General features: G+C 38.9%; 1 protein-coding gene and 1 non-coding gene across 2 annotated transcripts; both read left to right on the top strand.

Moving 5' to 3' along the window:
- The first annotated feature begins 332 nt into the window (after positions 1-332).
- Positions 333-439, top strand: LOC112773729 (small nucleolar RNA R71). Its single transcript, XR_003188264.1, has one exon. It is a non-coding gene; the product is annotated as a small nucleolar RNA R71 (small nucleolar RNA).
- Positions 440-21,935: 21,496 nt separating this feature from the next.
- On the top strand, positions 21,936-22,742 carry LOC112770106 (uncharacterized). The gene has a single exon (XM_025814525.1). The coding sequence runs from the start codon at positions 21,936-21,938 to the stop codon at positions 22,740-22,742; it is 807 nt and encodes a 268-aa protein (XP_025670310.1).
- Positions 22,743-24,069: the final 1,327 nt, after the last annotated feature.

Raw genomic sequence — 24,069 nt, 5'->3', positions numbered from 1 at the left:
CCTCTGCATTCACTCCTTCTTGAGCTACTGATGAGGTAGTGATTACTGCTACTTGGTTCCTTTCCATCTTCTTGGTAAGGTCAGCCAGCTGCTTAGTGATCATCTTGTTTTGAGCCAGCAGTGCATCCACGTTGTTTAGCTCTATCACTCCTCTAGTGTTGCCTCTTTCAGAAGCATAGAAGTAGTCATTCTCAGCTACAGTCTCAATGACATCTATGACTTCTTCAATGGTCTTCTTCTTGTTCAGAGACCCCCCAGATGAGTGGTCTACTGCCTTCTTTGATTCATAAGAAAGACCTTCATAGAAAATGTGTAACTGTACCCATTCATTGAACATATCTGGCGGGCACCTTCTTGTCAAGTCCTTAAACCTCTCCCATGCTTCATAGAGAGTTTCACCATCTTGTTGCCTGAAGGTTTGTACCTCAACTCTCAACCTGTTGATTCTTTTAGGAGGATAGAATCTCGCCAAGAATTTGTTCACTACATCTTCCCAGGTTGTTAAACTCTCCTTCAGGAAAGACTCCAGCCATTTAGATGCCTTGTCCTTGAGTGAAAAGGGGAACAAAAGCAATCTATAGGTGTCAAGATGAACACCATTAGACTTCACAGTATCACATATCCTCAGGAAGGTGGTTAGATATTGTTTGGGGTCTTCTTGGACACTTCCTCTGAATGAACAGTTGTTCTGAACAAGGGTGATAAGCTGTGACTTTAGTTCAAAGTTATTGGCATGTATGGTTGGCTTTTGGATGCTACTTCCACAGTTTCCTGGGTTTGGATTAATATAAGAGCCTAGAACTCTTCTCTCTTATCCAGCATGATGCACTGGACCTTCTCTGCCATGGTTGTGAGCCTCTTCTTCATGACGGTTCTCCATATTCTCATCCATGTCTGGTTCAAAGTACTCTTCTTCTTCCTCAGCACCAACGACTCTCTTTCCTCTTGCTTCCCTCCTTAATCTAAGGAAGGTCATCTCAGGTTCCGAATCAAAGGAAGTTGAAGCCCCGCTTCTTCTACCTGTCATACAACCAACAAGGCAAAAGCAAGAAGGAGAAAATAAATGCAGAAAGTATTCTTATCAGAAATGCTATTAGTGTGAGTGATGCAATATATCAAACAGTTAGTGGATTAGTGAACTAAATTGTAACAAGTAAGAGAACACCACAAACGGGTAAGGGATAAAGGAAAGAAAATAATTAAAACTGAAAGTAAATCACTCAAACAGAAATTAAATCAACAAAAGAAAAATGCTCAATCTAGTTATCCACCAATTTAATCATTGTTGATACAAAATCAATTCCCGGTAATGGCGCCATAAACTTGCTGCACGGAAACTTGTCTCTCAACAATTTTCCCTCAGCAAGTATACCGAATTGTCGTCAAGTAAAAACTCACAATAGATTGAGGTCGAATCCCACAGGGATTGATTGGTCAAGCAACTTTAATCAGAGGAATGTTCTAGTTGAGCTACGCAGAAATTGAGTTGATATTTGCAGAAACATAAATGGCAGGAAAGTAAATAACAGAAAGTGTAAATGCTGGAGATAAAGAGCAAAATGTAAATAACGGAAAGTAAATTACAGAATCTTAAATGGGGATTTGGGGAAATGAACATAAAAGTAAATGGCAGAAAGTAAAGAGAATGGGTAAGATCAGAAATGGGGAATTTATTGGGCTCAGGAGATGTTGTATTATCCGGATCAAGTTCATTCTCATCTCTTCCTCAATCAATGCATTCATTGATCTCTTTGGCAATCTTAAGTGATTGAATTCCAATTCCTTGGCAACCCAATCTCTCAAATCTTGATCAATAGCCAATTCCTTGGTCTAATTGCTCATGAGAAGAGATGAAGTATGGTCACTGATTATACCACATGTATTTCCAAATCAAAGTGTTGGTAGGATTATATGTCACCATATCCATCCAAACCCCAATTTGGTCCAACAGGAGAAAGCATTTCTAGCATGATCTCTTTATTCCTCTTCCAAGGTCCGAAGAGATCCAAGTATGAATAGCTTCTTTTCCAAGATAATTACCCAATAGGATGAAGATTGAAAGCTTTCTAGTAAAATCAAGAGAAAAGAAAGAAGATGAATAATGAAAACTATTATTGATCCATCAAATTACAACAGAGCTCCCTAACCCAATGAAAGGGGTTTAGTTGTTCATAGCTCTGGGAATGGAAAGCGTAAATGAAAAGTACATTTTGAAAACCCAAACTAGAAGTTGCAGAGAAAGTAAATATATAGTGTAATTCTCCAAAATGCAAAAAGCTCCTTATCTAGTTCAAAACTACTCCTATATATACTACTCTTCTGATCTTCTAGTTGGCTCTTCATGTCTTGGATATGGGCCTTTGGATCTTTTAGTTGAAGCAGTTACAGTCTTCAGTGGGCTCAGCTTTGCTTGTAGAAAAAGTGTGAGTTAGGCATGGATGTTAGTTAGAACATTAGTGGCATTAACGTTAAGTGAAAATGTGGGTTCGAGAACGTTAGTGACGATCACCTTTTTCACTAACGTTTCAAGCCAAAAATGGTCCACGTTAACTTCAACGTTAGTGGCACTAACGTGACCACTAACGTTGCCTATTGGTGCTTTGCAAATGTTATTGGCATTCACCTTTTCCAATAACATTGCTTACTGCCCCTTTTCCCCACGTTAGAGTTCACGTTAGTATAACTAACGTGACCATTAACATGGGTTGCCTTTCTTTCGAGAGCATTAGTGACACTTACCTTTGTCACTAACGCTCCAAACGCCCCTCCTTCCCACGTTAGAGTTTACGTTAATTAGATTAACGTGGCCTCTAACGTGGTGGTGATTGCCATTCCCAACATTAGTGACAAAGGTGAGTGTCACTAACGTTGGTCCATCAATTCTTCCTCCACGTTAGCTTCCACGTTAATGTAATTAACGTGGCAACTAACGTGGGCAATAGTGGCTTAATCCAACGTTAGTGACAAAGGTTAGTGTCACTAACGTTGGCAGTTCCTTGTTCCTTCCATGTTAGGGTTCACGTTAATGTAATTAACGTAACTCTTAACGTGGCCAAGTGTGCCCCTTTTCCAACGTTAGTTGTATTCACTTTTACCACTAACGTTAGAGCTTCCTTTCTCCTCCACATTAGCTTCCACGTTAATGTAATTAACGTGGCAACTAACGTGGGCTATAATGGCTTTCGAAGGCGTTATTGGCGATCACTTTTCTCATTAACGTTGCAAGCTAGCTCCCATTCCACGTTAGTGGTCACGTTAATTAGACTAACGTGACTACTAACGTGGTTCTTCCTTGCTTCCTTTATCCTGAAATCAAGCAATTAAAGTGCATCAAAGCTCTATTCCAAGTCATGAGATCATCCATTATCTAATTTGTCATTCAATTCATGCATAATTCTCATAAAATCATGTCAAGTTCACAATGTTTGCTTGAATCAAGATGTAAGTGAATATCTCCCCAAAACTTGCTTATTCACTAAGAAAATGCATGAAACTACCCTAAAACAGTAAAGAAAAGGTCAGTGAAACTGGCCAAAATGCCCTGGCATCATAGACTTTATTAATTCTTTCATTTTGTGATGTTTATCTTTATTGCACTCTAGATATTTGATGAAATATTTCTTTTAGCTATAGAGTAGATTTTTCTATTCTTGGCTTGGGTTAGTTACTTGGGTGACCTTGAGTTGCTTATGTCCAAGTGATTGATAATTGGTGTCCATTGACACTAGTCTTCACTAATTCAATTAGTGAGTGGCTAGGACTTGTAGATTAGGATTGATGAAGCTCATTTGACTTTCCTTCAATTGTTAGAGGATGATTAAATGGGGTTGATCCTTGCAATTATCATGTTGTGGTTAGCAATAAGGATAGTGATCCTTAACCATCAACCCTTGCCAAGACCTTTTGACATTTGATTTTCTTTCCTTTATTAGTTAATTGTCATTTGCTTTCTTGTTCATCATCTTAAAACCCAAAAGACACCTAATAACTAATAGTATGCATACTTTCCTGCAATTTCTTAAGAGACAACCCGAGGTTTGAATACTTCGGTTTATTTTTATTGGGATTTGTACTTGTGACAACCTTCTAAACTTTGATTGGTAGATGAATTATTGGTTTGGACTATGCCTGCAACGAAATTCCTTTGAGAAATTCTAGACCGACATTTATCCCCCATCAATCATCCTCAAACAGATGGACACTCAGAGCGAATAATCCAAACGTTGGAGGATATGTTGTTGTCTTCTGTAGTGGATCATCAAGGCCATTGGGATAAGTATTTACCAATGGTCAAATTCGCCTACCACGACAGTTACCAATAGAGTATTAGAATGGCACAGTATAAAGCTCTTTACAAAAGATGATGTCAGTCACTGTTGTGTTGGTACGACCGAGGGGAAACTAGCATCTTGGATCTAGACCTGGTGCAAGAAACTAGCAATTAGATAAAGAAGATCCTTGAGAAGATTCAAATACCTCGGAGCCGTCAAAAGAGCTATGCTGATAATAAACGTAGACCTTTAGAGTTTAGTGAAGGTGACCATATTTTCTTAAAAGTAACCCTGACTACCGGAGTAGGTCAAGCCCTTATGACTAAGAAACTTAATCGTCGATACGTAGGACCTTTTCAAATACTTAAAATAGTCAGTCAAGTGGCATAGCAAGTAGCCCTTCCTCTTTATCTATCAAACCTTCAAGATGTTTTCCATATTTCACAACTTAAGATATACATTCCCCACGAGAAGAGTCATATTTTACAACCAAAGATAGTATAGTTGAGAAATAATCAGACATATTAAGCATCACCAGTCAAGATCTTGGGAAGGAGCAATAAACAGCTGAAAGGCAAGACAGTTCCTTTAGTCAAAGTAGTGTAGGGACGAAGTGGTGAAGAAGAACACACATGAAAGCTAGAACCCACACGAATAGAGCTCCTAACCCTTTGACAAAAGTTTAGTAACTCATGGAGGAATTCAAAAACAAAAGCAAAGGAGAGGAAGGTGTGGAATCAGATCCAAAGATCCTCCCCTCTCTCGGATGTCCACTCTATGAACAATCTCATTTAAATCCTAAGATTCCTAATAATTCAAATTCAAAAACTAAATCTTTATCTTATCTTTTAAGAAGAGTAAGATAACTAATAACAATAATTCAAATCCTAATAAAAAATAATTTAAATCAAATCCTATCGTATAGAATCTTCCATAATCTTAACCAAAATTACATCATTTAGGGGAGAATGGGCTTCAATTGGTGTGTAAGATGGTCTTGGGCATGTACTGGGCTGTCTGGGTGTGCCACGCAGCTTTCTAGGCATGCCACGCTATTGTCTTGGGTGGTTGGGCGTGCCACATGCTTGTTTGGGCGTGCCACGCCCTGCATCACAGTTCTGATTTCCGAGCCAGAAAGATGAGGGTTGTTTGTGGCCGAAACTGAAAATCCACCATATCGTTCTGAAGCTCTGGGTGTTAGCTTTCCAACACCGTTAGAACCGCCTCATCTGGACCTCTTTAGCTCAAGTTATGATCACTTAAGTGTGAAGAGGCCAGTATTAACAACATTGCAATTTGCTCCCAGTGTTGATTTTCTTTAAGCATGCCACACCGATTTTTCATGTGCATGCCAGCTTTGTTTCTTCAAGGGTGTGGCATGCCTTCACCTAGCATGGCATGCCTAGTCTTCTTCTCCCTAAGTGGTGCATGAATCCCCACACTTCGTACAACTGTACCAGTAAGTGCACTGGGTCGTCCAAGTAATACTTGAGCGAGTCAGGGTCAATCCCATGAGGATTGTGGCTTGAAGCAAGCTATGGTTATCTTGTAGGTCTTAGTCAGGTGAATCAAGAGGTTGTTGGTTTGAATTTGGGTGAAAGCATTAGAGGAATAAAAAGTGTATAAAATATTTTGTAAATTTAAATGGAACCAGTGATAAGAAGATGGTTAAGGATTAGAACTGCTTTGTCTTTCTGAATTAACTCTGGTCTAACTGTCTCCTTCAAGTGTGAATGATTTCTTCTACGGCAGGCTGTATGTGATCAGTGCCGTATGGCCGTGATCATTAATTTCCTCTGCTTCAGATCAAACACTGTAGGCTGCGGTCATCTAATCTGAACGAGGGTGAAGCTCTAGCAGTTCATTCTCTTTGGTGATTCTACTCAAAACGCCACAGACAAGGTCGAATCTTTCGGATCGAGAATGTTGCACCTTTGGGTTCTAGCCTCTAGCACAGAGACCTTAATCTCCCCGTAAATCAGATAAACTAGTGTCTCAAGAAGTCCCTAACGAAGTCATGAATTATCTGTCTGAGAGATGTATAATCAAGCTGGCGGTTCGATACTTTCCAGTCACACGTATTCACATGAACCCAAGAAGACATGGGTGGTTGTCAGGCACGCTGTCTTGGTATGATAAACAGAGCTGATTGTCACCGATCATCCCATTCACCATGTTGAAGAAGGAATACATCTTAGAATCAAATCAAACACGGATTAAAGAGAAACAGTAATACTTTTATTAATTCATAGAACTCAGCAGGATTCCTCCCCTCAACCTAGGAGGTTTAGAAACTCATACAGATAGAAAATACAATGATAAATGAAATATGCTAGAAGAGATCCTAAACAAGTGTGATCTTCTTCCTTAAATACTTAACTAATGACTAGTAAGGATAAGACAGCCTTTTTAGTGCTAAAATCCACTTATGGGGCCCACTTGGTGAGTGTTTGGGCTGAACTTTGATGAGATCCAGATGCTATGAGGCCAGTTTTGGGCCTTCTAATCTGAAGCAATGTATGGACTATTATCCATTGATGGAAAGCTCTGGAAGTTAGCTTTCCATAGCCGTTAAGAACGCTCCATTTTTGGACTTCTGTAGCTCTAGAAAAGCTCTTCCGAGTGCAAGGAGTTCAGATCCGGACAGCATCTGCAGTGCTTTCTCTGTCTTTGAATTAGACTTTTGCTCCAGCTCCCTAATTTAAGCCAGAAAATAAAATTACATAAAAACACACAAACTCAAAGTAGAATCCAAAAATGTGAATTTAACACTAAAACCTATGAAAACTTAATAAAAATTAAACAAAACATACAAAAAATTATATGAAAACAATGCCAAAAAGCGTATAAAATATCCGCTCATCACAATACCAAACTTAAACTGTTGCTTGTCCCCAAGCAACAAAAAACAAAATAGGATGAAAAGAAGAGTAAGATCCAATAAATCCCAGAGTTTTCAATGAAGCTCAGTTTCAATTAGATGAGCGGGACTTAATAGCTTTTTGCTTCTGAATAGTTTTGGCATCTCACTATCCATTGAAACTCAGAATGGTTGGCATCTTTAGGAACTTAGAATTCGGATGATATCATTGATTCTCCTAGTTCAATTCTTTTTTATTCTTGAACACAGCTTTTAGAGTCTTGGCCATGATCCTAAGCACTTTGTTTTCTAGTATTACCACCGGATACATAAATGCCACAGACACTTTAACTGGGTGAACCCTTCCGGATTGTGATTCAGCTTTGCTAGAATCCCCATATAGAGGTGTCCAGAGTTCTTAAGCACACTCTTTTTGCTTTATACAACGACTTTAACTGTTCAGTCTCAAGCTTTTCACTTGACACCTTCATGCCACAAGCACATGGTTAGGGACTGATAAACCCATATTTTATGATGTATTTTGTGCCCAATTCAAGTGATTTATTCAATCCCTCACCCACTTATTCATGTAAATTGAATGGTTTTACTTTCCCTTCCTTATTATGTGATATATGTAAAAAACATGTTTCCTATGCTTTAAAAATATTAATTTTAATTACCCTTTATTACCATTCGATGTCATGATTTGTGTGTTAAGTATTTTCAGATCTCCCAAGGCAGGAATGGCTTAGAGGACATAAAGGAAACATACAAAATTGGAAGGAAAGCACAAAAATGGAGTTTTGAAGAAAAGGGCAGCGACGCGAACACATGGACGACGCGGCCGCGTGCCTAGCGCGAAAAGGCAGTGACGCGAACACGTGACTGACGCGGATGCGTGCCTTGAGCAGAACACAAATGACGCGTACGCGTGACTGAAGCGAACACGTGACAAGGAAAACTCCCAGTTGACGCGACCGCGTGACCCACGCGGACGCGTGACAGACGCCACGTGTAGAAACCGCAGAAAACGCCCCCAGCGATTTCTGGACCCTTTTTCAACCCAATTCTGAATCCAAAAACACAGAATATAAGCCAGAGAATGGAGGAATCAAAAGGATATATATCATACATTCATAATTTTAGGATGAGATGTAGTTTTTAGAGAGAGAGGTTCTCTCCTCTCTCTTAGGTTTTAGGATTAGCATTCCTCTTAAAGGATTTAGGATTTCAACTTTCTCTTAGGTTCAATATTCCTTTTATATTTTTATTTATTCTAGTGCTTTTATTCGTATCTGACTTATGTTACCAATTTGGCTCATGAACTCTTTATGTTTAGATTGATTTTCTTTTATTAATGCAATTTAGGTATTTCAGATTTATCTTTAGCTTTTTCATATTCTTGGCTTTAATTGATTAATTGGAGACTCTTGAGTTATCAAACTCGTCGTGATTGATAACTGTTATTTTTGCTAATTGAATTGAATCCCAATAACTCTAGTCTTTCCTTAGGAGTTGGCTAGGACTTAAGGATCAAACTAATTAGTTCACTTGACTTTCCTTTGCTCTAGTAAAGGTTAACTAAGTGGGATTAAAACTCAATTCTCATCACCATCGATAAGGATAACTAGGATAGGTCTTCCAAATTTTCATACCTTGCCAAGAGTTCGATTAGATATTAATTTATTAATTTCTGCAATTTATTTTCCTTGTTCAAACCTTTTGAAACCCAAAAACACTGTTTTTCATAACCAATAATAAATCATACTTCCCTGCAATTCCTTGAGAAGACGACCCGAGGTTTGAATACTTCGGTTTATAAATTTTATTGGGTTTGTTACTTGTGACAACCAAAACGTTTGTAAGAAAGGAATTCTTGTCGGTCTAGAAGCTATACTTACAACGCGAATTTATTTGCGAAAATTCTAGATCGCGCGAGAGTTTCGTTCTTTCAAAATGGCGCCATTGCCGGGAATTGCAAACGTGTGCCTTATTATTGGTTATTGTAAGTATTTTTCTTTTGCTTGTTTATTTGTTTCTGTTTTCATTTTTAATTCTTATTAGCTACTATGAATTCTCACCCCTCTCGGTTTGAGTTTGGTTCTAATATTGTTGAAGGGAATGAAAGCTATAGCAGGAACATGCATCAAGGTCAGAGCAATCAAGGATGGATGGAGCCACGAGGACTTGATCAACCCTTTAGGCAACAACACCCTCCACAGTATCACAGACGACGACCATTCTACAATGCATGCCAAGGCAATAGATACAGTGGATCCTGTTGTAGTTACCAACAAGTTCCACCCTGTGCTTATGAACCACCCTCTCAAAATAGCTTTGAACCACCACACTCACAATTTCCTTTTCACCATTCACCACCATATGACCCTTATCCACCACAATTACAATCCAATTACTCCCAAGAACCACCACATTCTTATTATGAACCCTCTCTCCCAACCAATGAACCCTCATATCTACACCAATCTACAATGGATGACAAACTTCATGTTCTTCTTCAAGGGCAAGCGAAGATGCAAAGGGACGTACTGGAACTCACTACTGCCTTAACCGAGGTGGTAAATAAATTAGCTTCCCAACATCTGAGCACTCAAAGTACTCCCATGGCTACATGTGGAGAATCAAAAGAACAGCGTAGCATGAAGGAAACACTAGAAACTTCAGTGGACAATGAGGAGCATGGCTCCGTACTGGAACAAGTGGAGGAAGCCATAATAGCTGTAGAGGAAGAAGTGGCTGAAGATTTAGGAGATACTGAACCTCCATGGGAATCGAGAACTGTAAAGGATTCCACCGAGAAGTTCGAATTTGATGCCAAGGAGAATAGCGCACAACCTCCAAAGCATATACCTTGTAAAAAATTGGACGGAACAGACCAAGAAATTGATTCCTTATGCAGTGATGATCATGAATCAAGCTCTGCTAGTCATGAACTTGCATCTGCAACTGAACTCCTTGAGACTGAAGAACCTTATCCAAGTAAATACGAAGATGATGTCGAAGTAGATTTCTCTCAACCTCCAACTTATGACTTGAGTGACGAAGAAGACATAGAAGGCTTTGATCAAGACGCAGTTGCAGTTGAAGAACTTTGCAAAGAAGTGGAGGAATTCACAGTAGAAAACAAGGGTGTAAAGCTTACAGAACCACTGGAAACACCTATCCCAAGGCCATTACCACCTAATACAAGCTTCAAGTGGGTACAATCCTTAACCTTTATCTTTACTTTTCCACTTGAATATGGTTTGCTTGAAACAGATGGCTAGTTTAGAGCTCTCTGCAGCTTCAAGAGTAAGAAGGAAATGGCTCGTAGTCAGAGCTGGTGTGCAAGGTTAAATAAGGTTCCACGCTTCAATTCGAAGTGCACGGATTGGTATCAAGTTCAATTGAATGGATCTCGGAAGGCGTTTGGTCATCTTGGTGAGAATACAATTTCTAAACCGCATGGATGGAAGAATATAGATCAAGACAAAGGCGGATTTAAAAGCAAAGTTTGGGATCCTGAAATCTATTCTGACATTCGTCACCCCGGGATCCTGAGAATCTATTTGAAGCTGCTCAGAAACTTTACATGCCTAGTTTGGAACCCCGGAGGCTGTTGGCATTCCAATCATTGGTGGAGATTTCTGGATGAATTTAAGCACAAGCCACCATAACAGGAAGCTCATCAAATGTCCAACTTAAGGACTTTAACTAAAAGTGCTAGGTGGGAGACAATCCACCATGGTATGATCGTTTCTTTTTCAATCTTATTTTGTGTTGTTTGTTTTTATTTTATTTTATTTTCATCGAACCTGGAAGTATTCATAGCATCTACATTAGCACTGCATATTGAATACTGCATAATTGTAAAAAAAAAAAAGAGATCACCCCACGCGAGCGCGCAGGCCACGCGTGGGCTTGAGAAGGAAATCGGCGTAAAGATCCAATGCCCAGAAAGTTGGGCTAGAATCGTGCGGCTGGTGTGCGTTTAGCACAAAACGGCCCACGCGTTCGCGTCCCTGACGCGAACGCGTCACATGCAAAACACTCATCCCACGGAAAAGCCTGAGCGACGCGTCTGCGTCGTATGGATATAATGGCCCCCTAAATGGAAACAGAGAGTTACGCTGAAATGACACTGGAAGTGTCTGTCTAGCACAATCTTCAGCGACGCGGTCACGTGCCTTGCGCGTCCGCGTCACCCATCTTTTATCCAGCCCACGCAATTGCGTCGATCACGCGACCACGCCAAATCCATTTCACCCTAGTCACGCGAACGCGTGCTCCACGCGTTCGCGTCGATTCAAAAATACTAACCCACTTCACGCGAAATCCTACCCGTCGCGCCCCGATACCCCCCCTTCTCCTTCTCTTCTCTGCAACCCCCTCCCTCCTCTGCCACCTAACCACCACCACTCCCAGCCACCACCGCCGACCACCGCACCCCACCACCGAAACCCACCCTCCCTCCTTCTCTTCTTTCTCTTTTTTCCTCCACCATTCTCTTCCACCCCTCTCACACACCGCTGCCCTCCTCCGCCACTCCCCCCCACCGCGGCCAACCTCAGACCGTCGTCTTGCACCACCACAGCCCCCACAACCCTCGCCCCCTCCTTCTTTCCTCTCCCACCTCCTCCAACCTAAACTCCAACCTCCACCCCGCCCCTGCGCCACCGCAGAACGCCGCCGCGCCACCCTCCCGGCACCGCCACGTCTCCACCACCATCTCTCTGTCCTCATCTCTGTTCATACACATACCAGATTCCACCAAACACCAATTTCTCTATCTTCCCTAGTTAGTTGCATATTTTTCAGATTCTGTTCAATTTAGGATAGTTAGAGATGCATGTTTGTAGTGGATTCTAGGTGGTTAGGTAGCTAGCATGTGGTTAGTGGATTTAGGCCTGATAATTGTGCCGTTCTTGTTACTTGTTTTTCCTATTCTGCAATTTTGATCTGTCTGTGATGTTAATACTATTCATATGCTATTCCTTAATGTTTCATGCTGCTATTAGATTGTTCTTTACTGTTCCTACTGTTTATGACTCTTTCAACATTTCTTTTTATCTCATATGAACTGTTTTTCTTGCTGTTTATTACTCGGGAACATCCAATTTTAGCTGGAATGCTGCCCAATTTTCTGCAAATTATTTTCATGTATTGAGTTTGGAAACTTACTATTTTGCCTTACTTGGCTCTAACCAAACCAATTCATGACTGCCCAGGCTAGCATTCTTATTCCTTTTGATCCCCTAGTTAATAACTTGCACTATTGATGATTTCATGTTAGTTTTGCAACTTTTCTATCCTTATGAATTATCATCAATACACTGAAATTTTTGCTCGAATATGAGTTGATTATTTTTTAAATTTGTGGATTTATTGTTACCTAGGAAACATTTATCATCCCACTCACTTTAACTTTCTTTTACTAACTCACGGCTTTCACTTTCTAACTTCTTTTTCACCTATTAACCGACTTTAACTTTCTAACTTCTCTTTTTGCTTTTAACCTAACTACTTCAACTTTCTAACTCAGGGAATGATAATTGTTTTCCCTATATAACTTGAATTCCGCTTATCCTATATTTTGGATTGCATTTTTTTTATTTTCAGACTTTTTTTTCACTCGCATACAATCCAAATTGTACATATATTCAACTCATTTCATGCTTCTCTTTCTCTTTTGCCACTATGTGCTCATATTGCCATTATTCTATTCGCCTACTTATTTTCCTGCTTTTGTTCTTCAATTATATCCTGGAATTTCTGCTTTTCAGGATGTCTGACCCTCAGTGCAAAGGAAAAGGCAAAGCAACCACTGGCAAGAGGAAAAGAGGCGAATCCTCTATGACCATCCTCGATATCTTGCATGATGATTCCTGGCGGGAAAAGAACTTTACCGCACAGGAAAAGGCTGACTAGTTGGTACCTGCAGCTGACCCGGTAAAATTTGCAAACAAATACTGTGAGCTGAAGTACCCAGTTTTGCCACTTCCAGGAACCTGTACCTGGAGAAAAATCTAAAAATTCCAAAAGAATTACAGCAGTACACCTCCGAATAGATAAACCAGAGAGGCTAGTTCTTTTTGGAACGAAACTTGACAGAGGTCAATGCTTCCTGGGACAGAGAGTTTTACTGCAACTATTTCAAGACTTCCCTGGATGCAGTGCACCTCAGAGGGAAACAGATTTTGGTCACTGAGGAAGCTATTGAGAACATCGTCCACCTTCAGCCTAAGTCTGATCAGCTTGACGGTTACCAAAAGGCTGAAGAGGATATGCAATTTATGAGATTTGACTGGATGCTGTCAAGCAGAGAATAGCCCTTGATCCTACTGTCCCATGGGCCATGGGAAAGAATACAGCACTGCCTAAGGGAATCAAGCTAATTTACCTGAATGATGAGGCTCGGCTCTGGCACCAGATTCTGAGCAACTATGTGATACCGAGCACTCATGAGACAGAGCTGTCCGCTGCTATGATCACGCTCATCTGGTGTGTGATGGAGGGTAAGGACCTGTATCTTCCACGTTTCATCAAGCATTATATGGCCAGGGTCCATGTCAGAGGCACTCTCCCTTTCCCTTATCTGATCACCAAGCTAGGCTACCGAGCTGACGTGCATTGGGAGCTGGCCGATGCGAAGCCAACTGCTGGAGATTGCAAGAAGATCATTCCTCACAGTAGGAAGATCATATGGAGCGTCGCAACAAGCGGCACTATGAGCACCTTAAGTTGATGATCCGATCCGGCAGTGACATCCCCTCTGAGCCTGACACCCCTTCTGATACATCTGAGGCGGAGGCGAGCGACCCTGAGGCAGAGACACATGCCCAGGTTGAGCAGGCAGGACCAGAGCATGCTGCACCACAGCATGAGGAGCCACACCAGATTCAGGTCGCAGACCTGGAGATTTCTCTACAGTCAGAGCCTCCACTGCAGCAGACTGATCCTCCTACACTTATCCAGCCTACAGATATTCAGCCTACCATAGAGACACCAGCAGCACATCCTTCTGGTGGTGACGCTTCTTCACACCCAGCTTGAGTGAGCATCGAGGAAGATGCTATATTTTAAGTGTGGGAAGGTCGCCATCCCTGGCTTATCTTTTTGGTAAACCAGTACAGACTCTTCTATCTTATTTTGTTTATTCTTCTGTATTTTTATTTTTATTTTTCAATACTTACACATTGTTCTTTTGTTGTATTTTTACTTTATTTCTGCAATTTGCACTTTAGTTTATTTCTTAGACATTTAGTTTAGTTTACAATTCTAAACTTATTAGTTATTTAAAAATGTGGATTAATTAGTATAGTTTACCCCTTTAGCATATATTAGTTTGGTTTAATTGAAAATAAAAAGGAGTAAACTAGAAACTTTAGTAAATTAAAACAATCCACACACCTTGTATATATAGCATTACATGTTAGTTAGTTAACAACATTTCATCAAGGAGAAACACTAAGATTTTAAAGGCCACCCTAAGATTTACATTGAGAATAATGGGAACTCTTGATTTCTACTTGCATGACATGTATAACTGAGATATGATTTTTGAGCTGGAGAACACACAGCCTGTGAGTTTTGAGCTTAATTGTATGGTTACATTCAAACCATAAATTTCATTCCTGTGTGTTTTGCCCTTCTTTTTCATTTTGATGTTCTTTTCTTTGTTTTAATCTATATATCCAATATAGAATATAGATACATACCAAGAGATGATTGAGACCATCATTTGAATTTTTCCTCACTTATCCCAATTTAGCCTACCTTTTACATCACCCTTGTTAGCCCCCTTGAGCTTTTTAATCCCCTCACGTTCTATAACCACATTACTAGCCTTAAGCAGAAAAACAAAATAAAAATCCCAAGTTGAATCCTTGGTTAACTTAAGATAGATATTGTGTACAATTTAAGTGTAGGGAATTTTATGGGAACATGGGATGATAGAAACAAAGTAGGGATTTAAAATGAATAAGTTATTTCAGAAATTTGGAAAGCATGCTCATGTGAAATCAAAATAACTAAATTACCATGTGCATAGATTTAAAAAAAATAATAAAATAATAATAATAATTCTATATTTTCAGTACTCAAATAAGGGGATACAAAAATTCCCCAAGTGCAAAATAAAAAAAAAAAATCAATGCACATGGGACAAAATTTCAAAATTAAATTTAATGCATGAGCTTATAAATACAAAGTGGGAAAATTTGGGTAAATAGGTAAAGAAACTTTAAATTATATAAAGTATGTAATGTAGGTGAGATCTTAGACTAATCAAGGATTCACTTTGTTAGCTCACTTAGCCTTATACATATACCCTTACCTTTACCTTGGCCCCATTACAACCTCGAAAAAGACCTCATGATTTTTGTATGTCTGTATTCCATATCTGTTGATTGGTTAGATGAAAAACAATGTTTTAGAAAGCAAGGATAGAAAGAAGAATAGAGTGATTAACCCAATAAACACTGAGTGACTAGAGAGTAAACACAAAATTCAGTGAGGGTTCAATAGCTCATCACCATATATCTCTGCTTAATTGTTAATTGTCTTGCAAGTTTCTGAAATACTTTTACCCATCTCAATTGTAAAAGTGCTTTAACATTATCTAGGGTTTGGCTATGCATATATGATTCCTTGAGGACATGAATTAATTGAATTACATGTAAGCTTTATATACAAGTGGATAATAATTAGAATTGCATGATTCATTTAGGTAGTTGCACTTAGAATAGAATGCATTGCTTGAGATTCCACCATTCTCACTTTACCCTTTCTCTTGGATTTAGCATGAGGACATGCTATTGTTTAAGTGTGGGGAGGTTGATAAACCCATATTTTATGATGTATTTTGTGCCCAATTCAAGTGATTTATTCAATCCCTCACCCACATATTCATGTAAATTGAATGGTTTTACTTTTCCTTCCTTATTATGTGATATATGTGAAAAACATGTTTCCTATGCTTTAAAAATATTAATTTTAATTACCCTTTATTACCATTCGATGCCGTGATTTGTGTGTTAAGTATTTTCAGATCTCCCAAGGCAGGAATGGCTTAGAGGACAGAAAGGAAACATACAAAATCGGAAGGAAAGCACAAAAATAGAGTTTTGAAGAAAAGGGCAGCGACGCGAACGCATGGACGACGCGGCCGTGTGCCTAGCGCGAAAAGGCAGTGACACGAACGCATGACTAACGCAGACGCGTGCCTTGAGTCGAACGCAAATGACGCGTACGCGTGACTGAAGCGAACGCGTGACAAGGAAAACTCCCAGATGACGCGACCGCGTGACCCACGTGGACGCGTGACAAACGCCACGTGCAGAAACTGCAGAAAATGCCCCCAGCAATTTCTGGACCCTTTTTCGGCCCAATTCTGAATCCAGAAACATAGAATATAAGCCATAGAATGGAGGAATCAAAAGGATATATATCATACATTCATAATTTTAGGATGAGATGTAGTTTTTAGAGAGAGAGGTTCTCTTCTCTCTCTTAGGTTTTAGGATTAGGATTCCTCTTAAACGATTTAAGATTTCAACTTCCTCTCAGGTTCAATATTCCTTTTATATTAAAATTTATTCTAGTGCTTTTATTCGTATCTGACTTATGTTACCAATTTGGCTCATGAACTCTTTATGTTTAGATTGAGTTTCTTTTATTAATGCAATTGAGGTATTTCAGATTTATCTTTAGCTTTTTCATATTCTTGGCTTTAATTGATTAATTGGAGACTCTTGAGTTATCAAACTCATCGTGATTGATAATTGTTATTTTTGCTAATTGAATTGAATCCCAATAACTCTAGTCTTTCCTTAGGAGTTGGCTAGACTTAAGGATCAAACTAATTAGTTCACTTGACTTTTCTTTGCTCTAGTAAAGGATAACTAAGTGGGATTAAAACTCAATTCTCATCACCATCGATAAGGATAACTAGGATAGGACTTCCAAATTTTCATACCTTACCAAGAGTTCGATTAGATATTAATTTATTAATTCCTGCAATTTATTTTCCTTGTTCAAACCTTTTGAAACCCAAAAATACTGTTTTTCATAACCAATAATAAATCATACTTACCTGCAATTCCTTGAGAAGACGACCCGAGGTTTGAATACTTCGGTTTATAAATTTTATTGGGTTTGTTACTTGTGACAACCAAAACGTTTGTAAGAAAGGAATTCTTGTCGGTCTAGAAGCTATACTTACAACGCGAATTTATTTGCGAAAATTCTAGATCGCGCGTGAGTTTCGTTCTTTTAGGGACAGCTTAGTTGAGCCGCTTAGGCCAGGATTTTGTTTCCTTTAGACCCTCCTAACCATTGATGCTCAAAGCCTTGGATCCTTTTACCATTGCCTTTTGGTTTAAAGGGTTACTGGCTTTTTGCTTTTGCCTTTTTGTTTAAAGAGCTAATGGCTTTTTCTTTCTTTTCCTATTTTCTTTTCTTTTCACGATTTTTTTCTGCTTTTTCTTGCTTCAAGAATCAATTTTTGGATTTTTCAGATTATTAATAATATTTCTTCTTTTTTATCATTCTTTCAAGAGCTAGCATCCTTAATTTCAACTTCAAATATATACTGTTTATTCATACATTCAGAAAACTAAAGCAATGCCACCACATCAAAATAATTGACTATTCTTTACTGTAGAACTCGAAAATTTATGCATCTTTAATTCTTCTAAAAAAAATCCACTATTTTATTCATGTTTAATGATGATAAGAGGAATATTTTTTAGCAAATTAGAAAATAAAAATTAATTAATACTAATGCTTATTTAATTCTAAAAATTAAAAGAAATAAAATAAATAAAAACGTAAATACTACTAGTGATCATGTAAGCCTAAATATGAGACATAGGAATTAGAATAATAGAAAATATGAGAAATAGGAATTAGAATAGCCATGGAGTTGAAACTCAACAACCTTCAGCTTGAGGGGCATTGGGCTCTTCAGTTTAAGGGGCGCTGGGCTCTTCAGGGGAGAGCTTCTGGCGCTTCAACTCATCCATTTCATGCCCCTGCTTCTCTTGCTCCTTGATCAGTTTGCAAATCATGCTAGTTGATGACAAGTCATCTTATGTTAATTTTACAAGCATTTTTCATTAGTTTCATTAGGTTTTATGTACTTTCTTGCATAATAAGTTAGTGATTGGAGTGGATTTTCATGACTATGTTCAATTAATCAAACATCAATTATTTTACACAAACTCATAGGTTTTATGCTAGAATTAATTGATTTTATAAATGATACAAGATCTTGTGATTTTGGTGAGACTTTGATGTATTTGTTTGGTTGATAATAGGTAAAAAGATAAAGAAAAAGAAGCAGAAAGCACAAATTTAGCCCGAACAGAGGAAAGGAGAATTTTGGGGCACACTTTGAAGTTTGAGCACGCTTTGGACCTTAGGCCACGCTTTTAAAAGCATGGCCCATGGTAGTAAAGCGTTGCGTTCACAAGGAAACCAACCAAACCAAGGCATGAGCATTCAAGCAAGTGAACGCTACGTTCACTTTAGTGAACGTTTTCGAGCGCTCAATCAAGATGCACCAAATGGTGCAACAAAGCAACAAGGGTGGCGCTCAAAAGTCCCAACGTAGTGTTCAGTTTTGTGAACGTTTTCGTGACCTCTCAACCAAGGGAAGCTGGGCTCAAAGTAATCAACCAAGGTAGCGTTCAAAGAAGTGAACGCTACGTTCACTTCTCCACCTTTGTCGTGGATTGCTAGCCTAGGAAGAAAGGCACGCACCAAAGAGGCAGCGTTTGGAAATTAGAACGTAGCATTCTCTTGTAGCAATGTTTTCGTGCTTCAAGCCTTGGGGAGGAAGACTCAGCAAGAGCTACGTTCAAAGAGTGAACATAGTGTTCACTTAGTGAACACTATGGGCAAGGAGGCTTGGCACGAGGAAGGCATGCAAGGCAAGAGTGAACGTAGCGTTCACAAAACCAAATAGAGCACTCGACTGGAGCTAGTACCCCTGACCCATTTTCAATGAAATGCCATCCGGATCCATTGGTTCTTCAAATCCAAAATCAAAAGGCCCATTGCAAGATCTTAAGACCAAAATAGAAAGTGTATAAATAGGATCAAATTCAATTTGTAAAAGGACCTTTTAGCTCACTTTAGTTTCTTACTTTTTAATTTTTATTTTGAATTTGGGAATTGGGATTGGATCTATTTTCTTTATTTTTTTTCTTTCTTCTGCAACTTCTACTTTCTATTTTAAATTGAGATTGAAGAGCTCCATTGATTCTTAATCTGAGAATCATCTTTACTTTTCTTCTCATAGTTCTAAGAATTGGATCTTAATTTTCTTTTCTGGTTTTCATTTTCATTTTCTTCTGCAATGTCTCTTCTGCTTAGTCAAGAGAGTAATTGAGATCTAGATTTACTTTCTGATCTCATTGCTCTTCTTCGATCTTCAATTTTTCTTTTAGAATTTCATAACTGAGCTAAGTTTTCTTGCTGTTTGTTTCTTAAATCAATTTTCCATTTCTGTTTTGCTACTGAGCTGGATATCTTCATCTCATAGCTCTCTGATTTACTTCAATTTACATTTTCTTGTTCAATTCTGAATCCCAATACCCAAATTCCTTTTATTCTTCAAGCAATTTACATTTCCCAGCAATTTAGATTCACCAATTTACATTTTTTGTACTTTAAGTTTCAGTCATTTACTTTTCTTGCAATTTAAGTTTCAGCTCTTTTACTTTCTTGCTCTTTAAGTTTCTGCAATTTACTTCTTCAGCACCTTTAGATTCTGTCAATTTACCTTCTCCCTTTTATATACTTGCAATTTAGCTTTTGTTAATCAAGTTTCACTCATATCATCAAATATTCGCTTAACTAAATTCATCACCTAACAGAAATTGCTCAATCCATCAATCTCTGTGGGATCGACCTTACTCTTGTGAGTTATTACTACTTGATGTAACCCGGTACACTTGCCGATGAGTTTGTGTGGAATTGTTTTTTCCCTCATCAAGTTTTTGGCATCATTGCCAGGGATTGATTTAGATTGACAATGATTAAGTAGGGTGATAATCTAGATTGAGAATTTTCTTTTTATTTTTACTAAGCATACTAACTGTTTGAGTTTTTGTTTATGCTAACATTCACCTCACTCTAGCTGTAGAGTGAATTGCTTTTGGTTTCTGGTTTTGTGCTTTATGTCTGGAGGAGGAAGAGGTGAATCCACATCTTTTAACCTTGACGAGAGAACCCTCCGAAGATTGAGAAGAGAAGCAAGAGGAAAGGGAATTATTGGTGAAGAGGAGTCAAAGGAGGAAGATCAAGTGATGGAGGATAACATCCCAAATCACAATGATGGTATGGCCAACAACAATGGCCAGCCTCATAGAAGAGTCTTAGCCTCCTATACTATCCCCAACCCAAAGAATTATGGGAGTAGTATCCAAACCCCCAATGTCAATGCCAATAACTTTGAACTCAAGCCTCAATTGATTACCCTGGTTCAAAATAATTGTCAATATGGAGGTAGTACTGCTGAAGATTCAAACCAACACCTCTCTGTGTTTTTGAGAATCTGTGACACTGTCAAAACCAATGGAGTCAACCCTGACATCTATAAGCTTCTTTTATTCCCATTTTCACTGAGAGACAAAGCCACACATTGGTTAGAAACCTTCCCTCAATAGAGCATTTTCAGCTGGGATGATTTGGTTAGGAAATTTCTAGCGAAATTCTATCCACCGCAAAGAGTCATCAAGCTAAAAACTGATGTTCAAACCTTCAGACAACAAGAAGGAGAATCATTGTATGAAGCTTGGGAGAGGTACAAAGCTCTAATCAGAAGGTGTCTAGAAGGAATGTTCAGTGAATGGGTGGAGTTGCAGAATTTCTATGAAGGCCTGTCTTTACCTTCAAGGAAAGCTTTGGATTATTCATCAGGAGGATCTTTGCAAATAATGAAAACTGCTTAAGAGGCACATGATCTCATAGACATGGTGGCCAACAATGAGTATTTTTATTCCTCTAAAAGGTAAGCAGCTCCAAAGAAAGGTGTATTTGAGTTTGAAGGAATTGATACCATATTGACTCAAAACAAACTCATGCACCAGCAGCTCCAACAACAAATTGAAACAATGTCAAAGAGAATGGATGGATTGCAACTTGTAGCAGCGAGTACAACTAACCAACCATCAGTGGTGTGGGGATAGCAGGAGGAAAGTTATGAGGAATAGCAGCCTGAACAAGTGTAGTACATGCACAACCAAGGTTCTAGATCAAATGACTTCCATTGAGACACTTACAACTCATCCTAGAGAAACCACCCCAATCTGAAATGGGGAGAGAACCAAAACCAGCAACCTTGGTAAAGAAATTCAAACCAAAACAACTTCAGAAAAACAAACCATCAAAACCCGCAAAACACTAACCAAAACCAATACAAAAAACCACAAAACAATCAACCTTAACCCAACTACTATCCACCCAACAACTCATCCACTAACCAAAACAACTATCATTCACCCTCAACATCCCATAATCAGCCACAACCACCCCAAGAATCTCAAAGGATCTCCAACTTGGAGATGATGATGGAGAAGATGATCAAGCATCAAGAACTGGTCAACAAAAACCATGAAGCTTCACTACGAAATCTAGAGAGGCAAATTGGTCAGTTGTCCAAGCAAACAGTGGCTGAAAGAGCAACCAATACATTACCAAGTGACACCATTCCCAACCCCAAGGAAGAATGCAAAGCCATCCAATTAAGGAGCAGAAGAACCTTGGTGAACGACAAGAGGCCAGCTGAGAAAGAAACTATGAAGAAACCTATGGAGAATGATGTTGGCAGCAAAAAGCAAGAAGGAGAAAAAGACAAGCAAGACCAAGAGAAGCTCAAGGAGAAGGAGGAACCTCAAGCCTCAAAGAAGGGAAAGCAAGCTATTGAGGAACAATCACAAGAACAGAGGAAGGAGGAAAGACCATACACTCCCTCAATCCCATATCCTCAAAGGTTTAACAGAGAGCTTAAAGATCAACAGTTCCCCAAGTTCCTAGAGGTGTTTAAGAAGCTAGAGATCAATATTCCACTTGCTGAGGCTCTAGAACAAATACCTCTATATGCAAAATTCCTCAAAGAGCTCAACAATAAGAAAAGGAGCTGGAATGAGAGAGAGACAGTGATCCTAACCCAGGAATGCAGTGCAGCGATCCAAGAAGGCATCCCACCAAAACTCAATGACCCTGGGAGTTTCTACTTGCCATGTACCATTGGTAACACAGTTATTGACAAGACACTGTGTGATTTGGGCTCCATTATCAACCTCATGCCTCTATCTATGATGACAAGGCTATCTATAGAAGAAGCGAAGTCTACACAGATGTCATTGGAGCTAGTGGATAGATCTCTGGTAATTCCTGAGGGGGTGATTGAAAATCTCTTGGTCAGAGTAGGGAAATTCATATTTCCAGCAGACTTTGTAATCTTTGACTTAGAAGAAGAGGGGAATGATTCTATCAATTTGGGAAGACCTTTCCTGGCCACAGTAAGGGCCATCATTGATGTTGAACAAGGAGAAATGACCTTGAGGGTAAATGATGAGAAGATCACCTTAAATGTCTTCTAGGAAGTACAGCATACTATTGAAGAAACAAGCTACATGAGAGTTGAAGAAGAAGAGTTACAGTGGAAAGAAAAACCTAATGAAGAGCTCATCAGCTCACTTGTAAAACAAGAGATGGACAGTGGAGAAGAAAAAGAGGGTAAGGAATAGGAGAAGGCTAAAAAGAGAAAGCAGGAAGAGATTGAAGATTCGATCTATGGGAAGGAAGTTCCTGACATTAAATCCGATGTAAAGACAGAAGAGCCACCAAAGAAAGGAAAGAAGAACAAGAAAAGAGCTCCAAAAGGGTGGAAGAACAAAAGGATACCAACTAAAGGATTCTCAGAAGGGGATAGAGTAAGATTGATCTATCAACAGTTGGAGACAGATCCACAAACTATTGATTACTACACCATCAACAAGATACTCTCACTGGAGCATGTAGAGATTGACCATCAACATAGAGGAAGAAGTCTCACAGTGAGAGGAGAAAAATTGAGGCACCACAATCATCAACCACCCTAACAAGGGGTCAATGTCAAGCTAGTGACAATAAAAGAGCGCTCCATGGGAGGCAGCCCATGATTTAATATTCTGTTTTTTGCTTTCAATAAATAATGGTATTTCTAGCATAAGTTTGAGCTCTCATGAGTGGATTTGATAATTGCACACATCACTTTGAAGCATATGTTTGACTCCTAAGTTTGGTGTGCCTAAAGGCACTTTAAAATAGCTTGCATAATTGATTATAGAACAAATTTGGGATATATACTCATTCATTTTGTTTAAGTATATAGCCAAACATTAAGTTTGGTGTCCGTATATGCTATGAATTTTAAGAAATTCACTTCTACTCAAAAGCTTAACTTCATGAATAGATAAACCAAATATTTCATCATTTTCTGAGTTTATGGTAGTATGGTAGCAAATAAAATGTTCCTTATAATGAATATATCAATCATGACAGATATTCATTGGGTTTTATATGGATTACTTAGAAGAAAACAAGTTTGGTGTTCACCAAAATTTTGTTCAATCTCTAAGAGGCATAATTGCTTATTCACAAATGAGGAACACATAGCAACATTTTCTTTTTATATATAGTACACCACCACCGTATGACATTTAAAAGTTTAAGCTCACTAATTATTTGGTTTACGTGGATAGGAATGGTGAGATTGAAGAAAAGGACAGAAGGCATGCATGTACGGTTATCACAAGATGAAAAAGGGAGTCACATGCGCTTAGGGGAGTGTGCTCTCTTGGAAACAAAACCTGCATGGTTTATCACCTAAGAGGCCGAACCACATGCAACCAATGAGGGAGTAATCCTTGTCTTCATCCATCTCCA

The sequence above is a fragment of the Arachis hypogaea genome, chromosome 18 (assembly GCF_003086295.3).
Source record: "Arachis hypogaea cultivar Tifrunner chromosome 18, arahy.Tifrunner.gnm2.J5K5, whole genome shotgun sequence".
Classification (NCBI taxonomy): domain Eukaryota; kingdom Viridiplantae; phylum Streptophyta; class Magnoliopsida; order Fabales; family Fabaceae; genus Arachis; species Arachis hypogaea.
The sequence above is the reverse complement of the archived record's forward strand: the minus strand, read 5'-3'. Positions and strand labels throughout refer to the sequence as shown.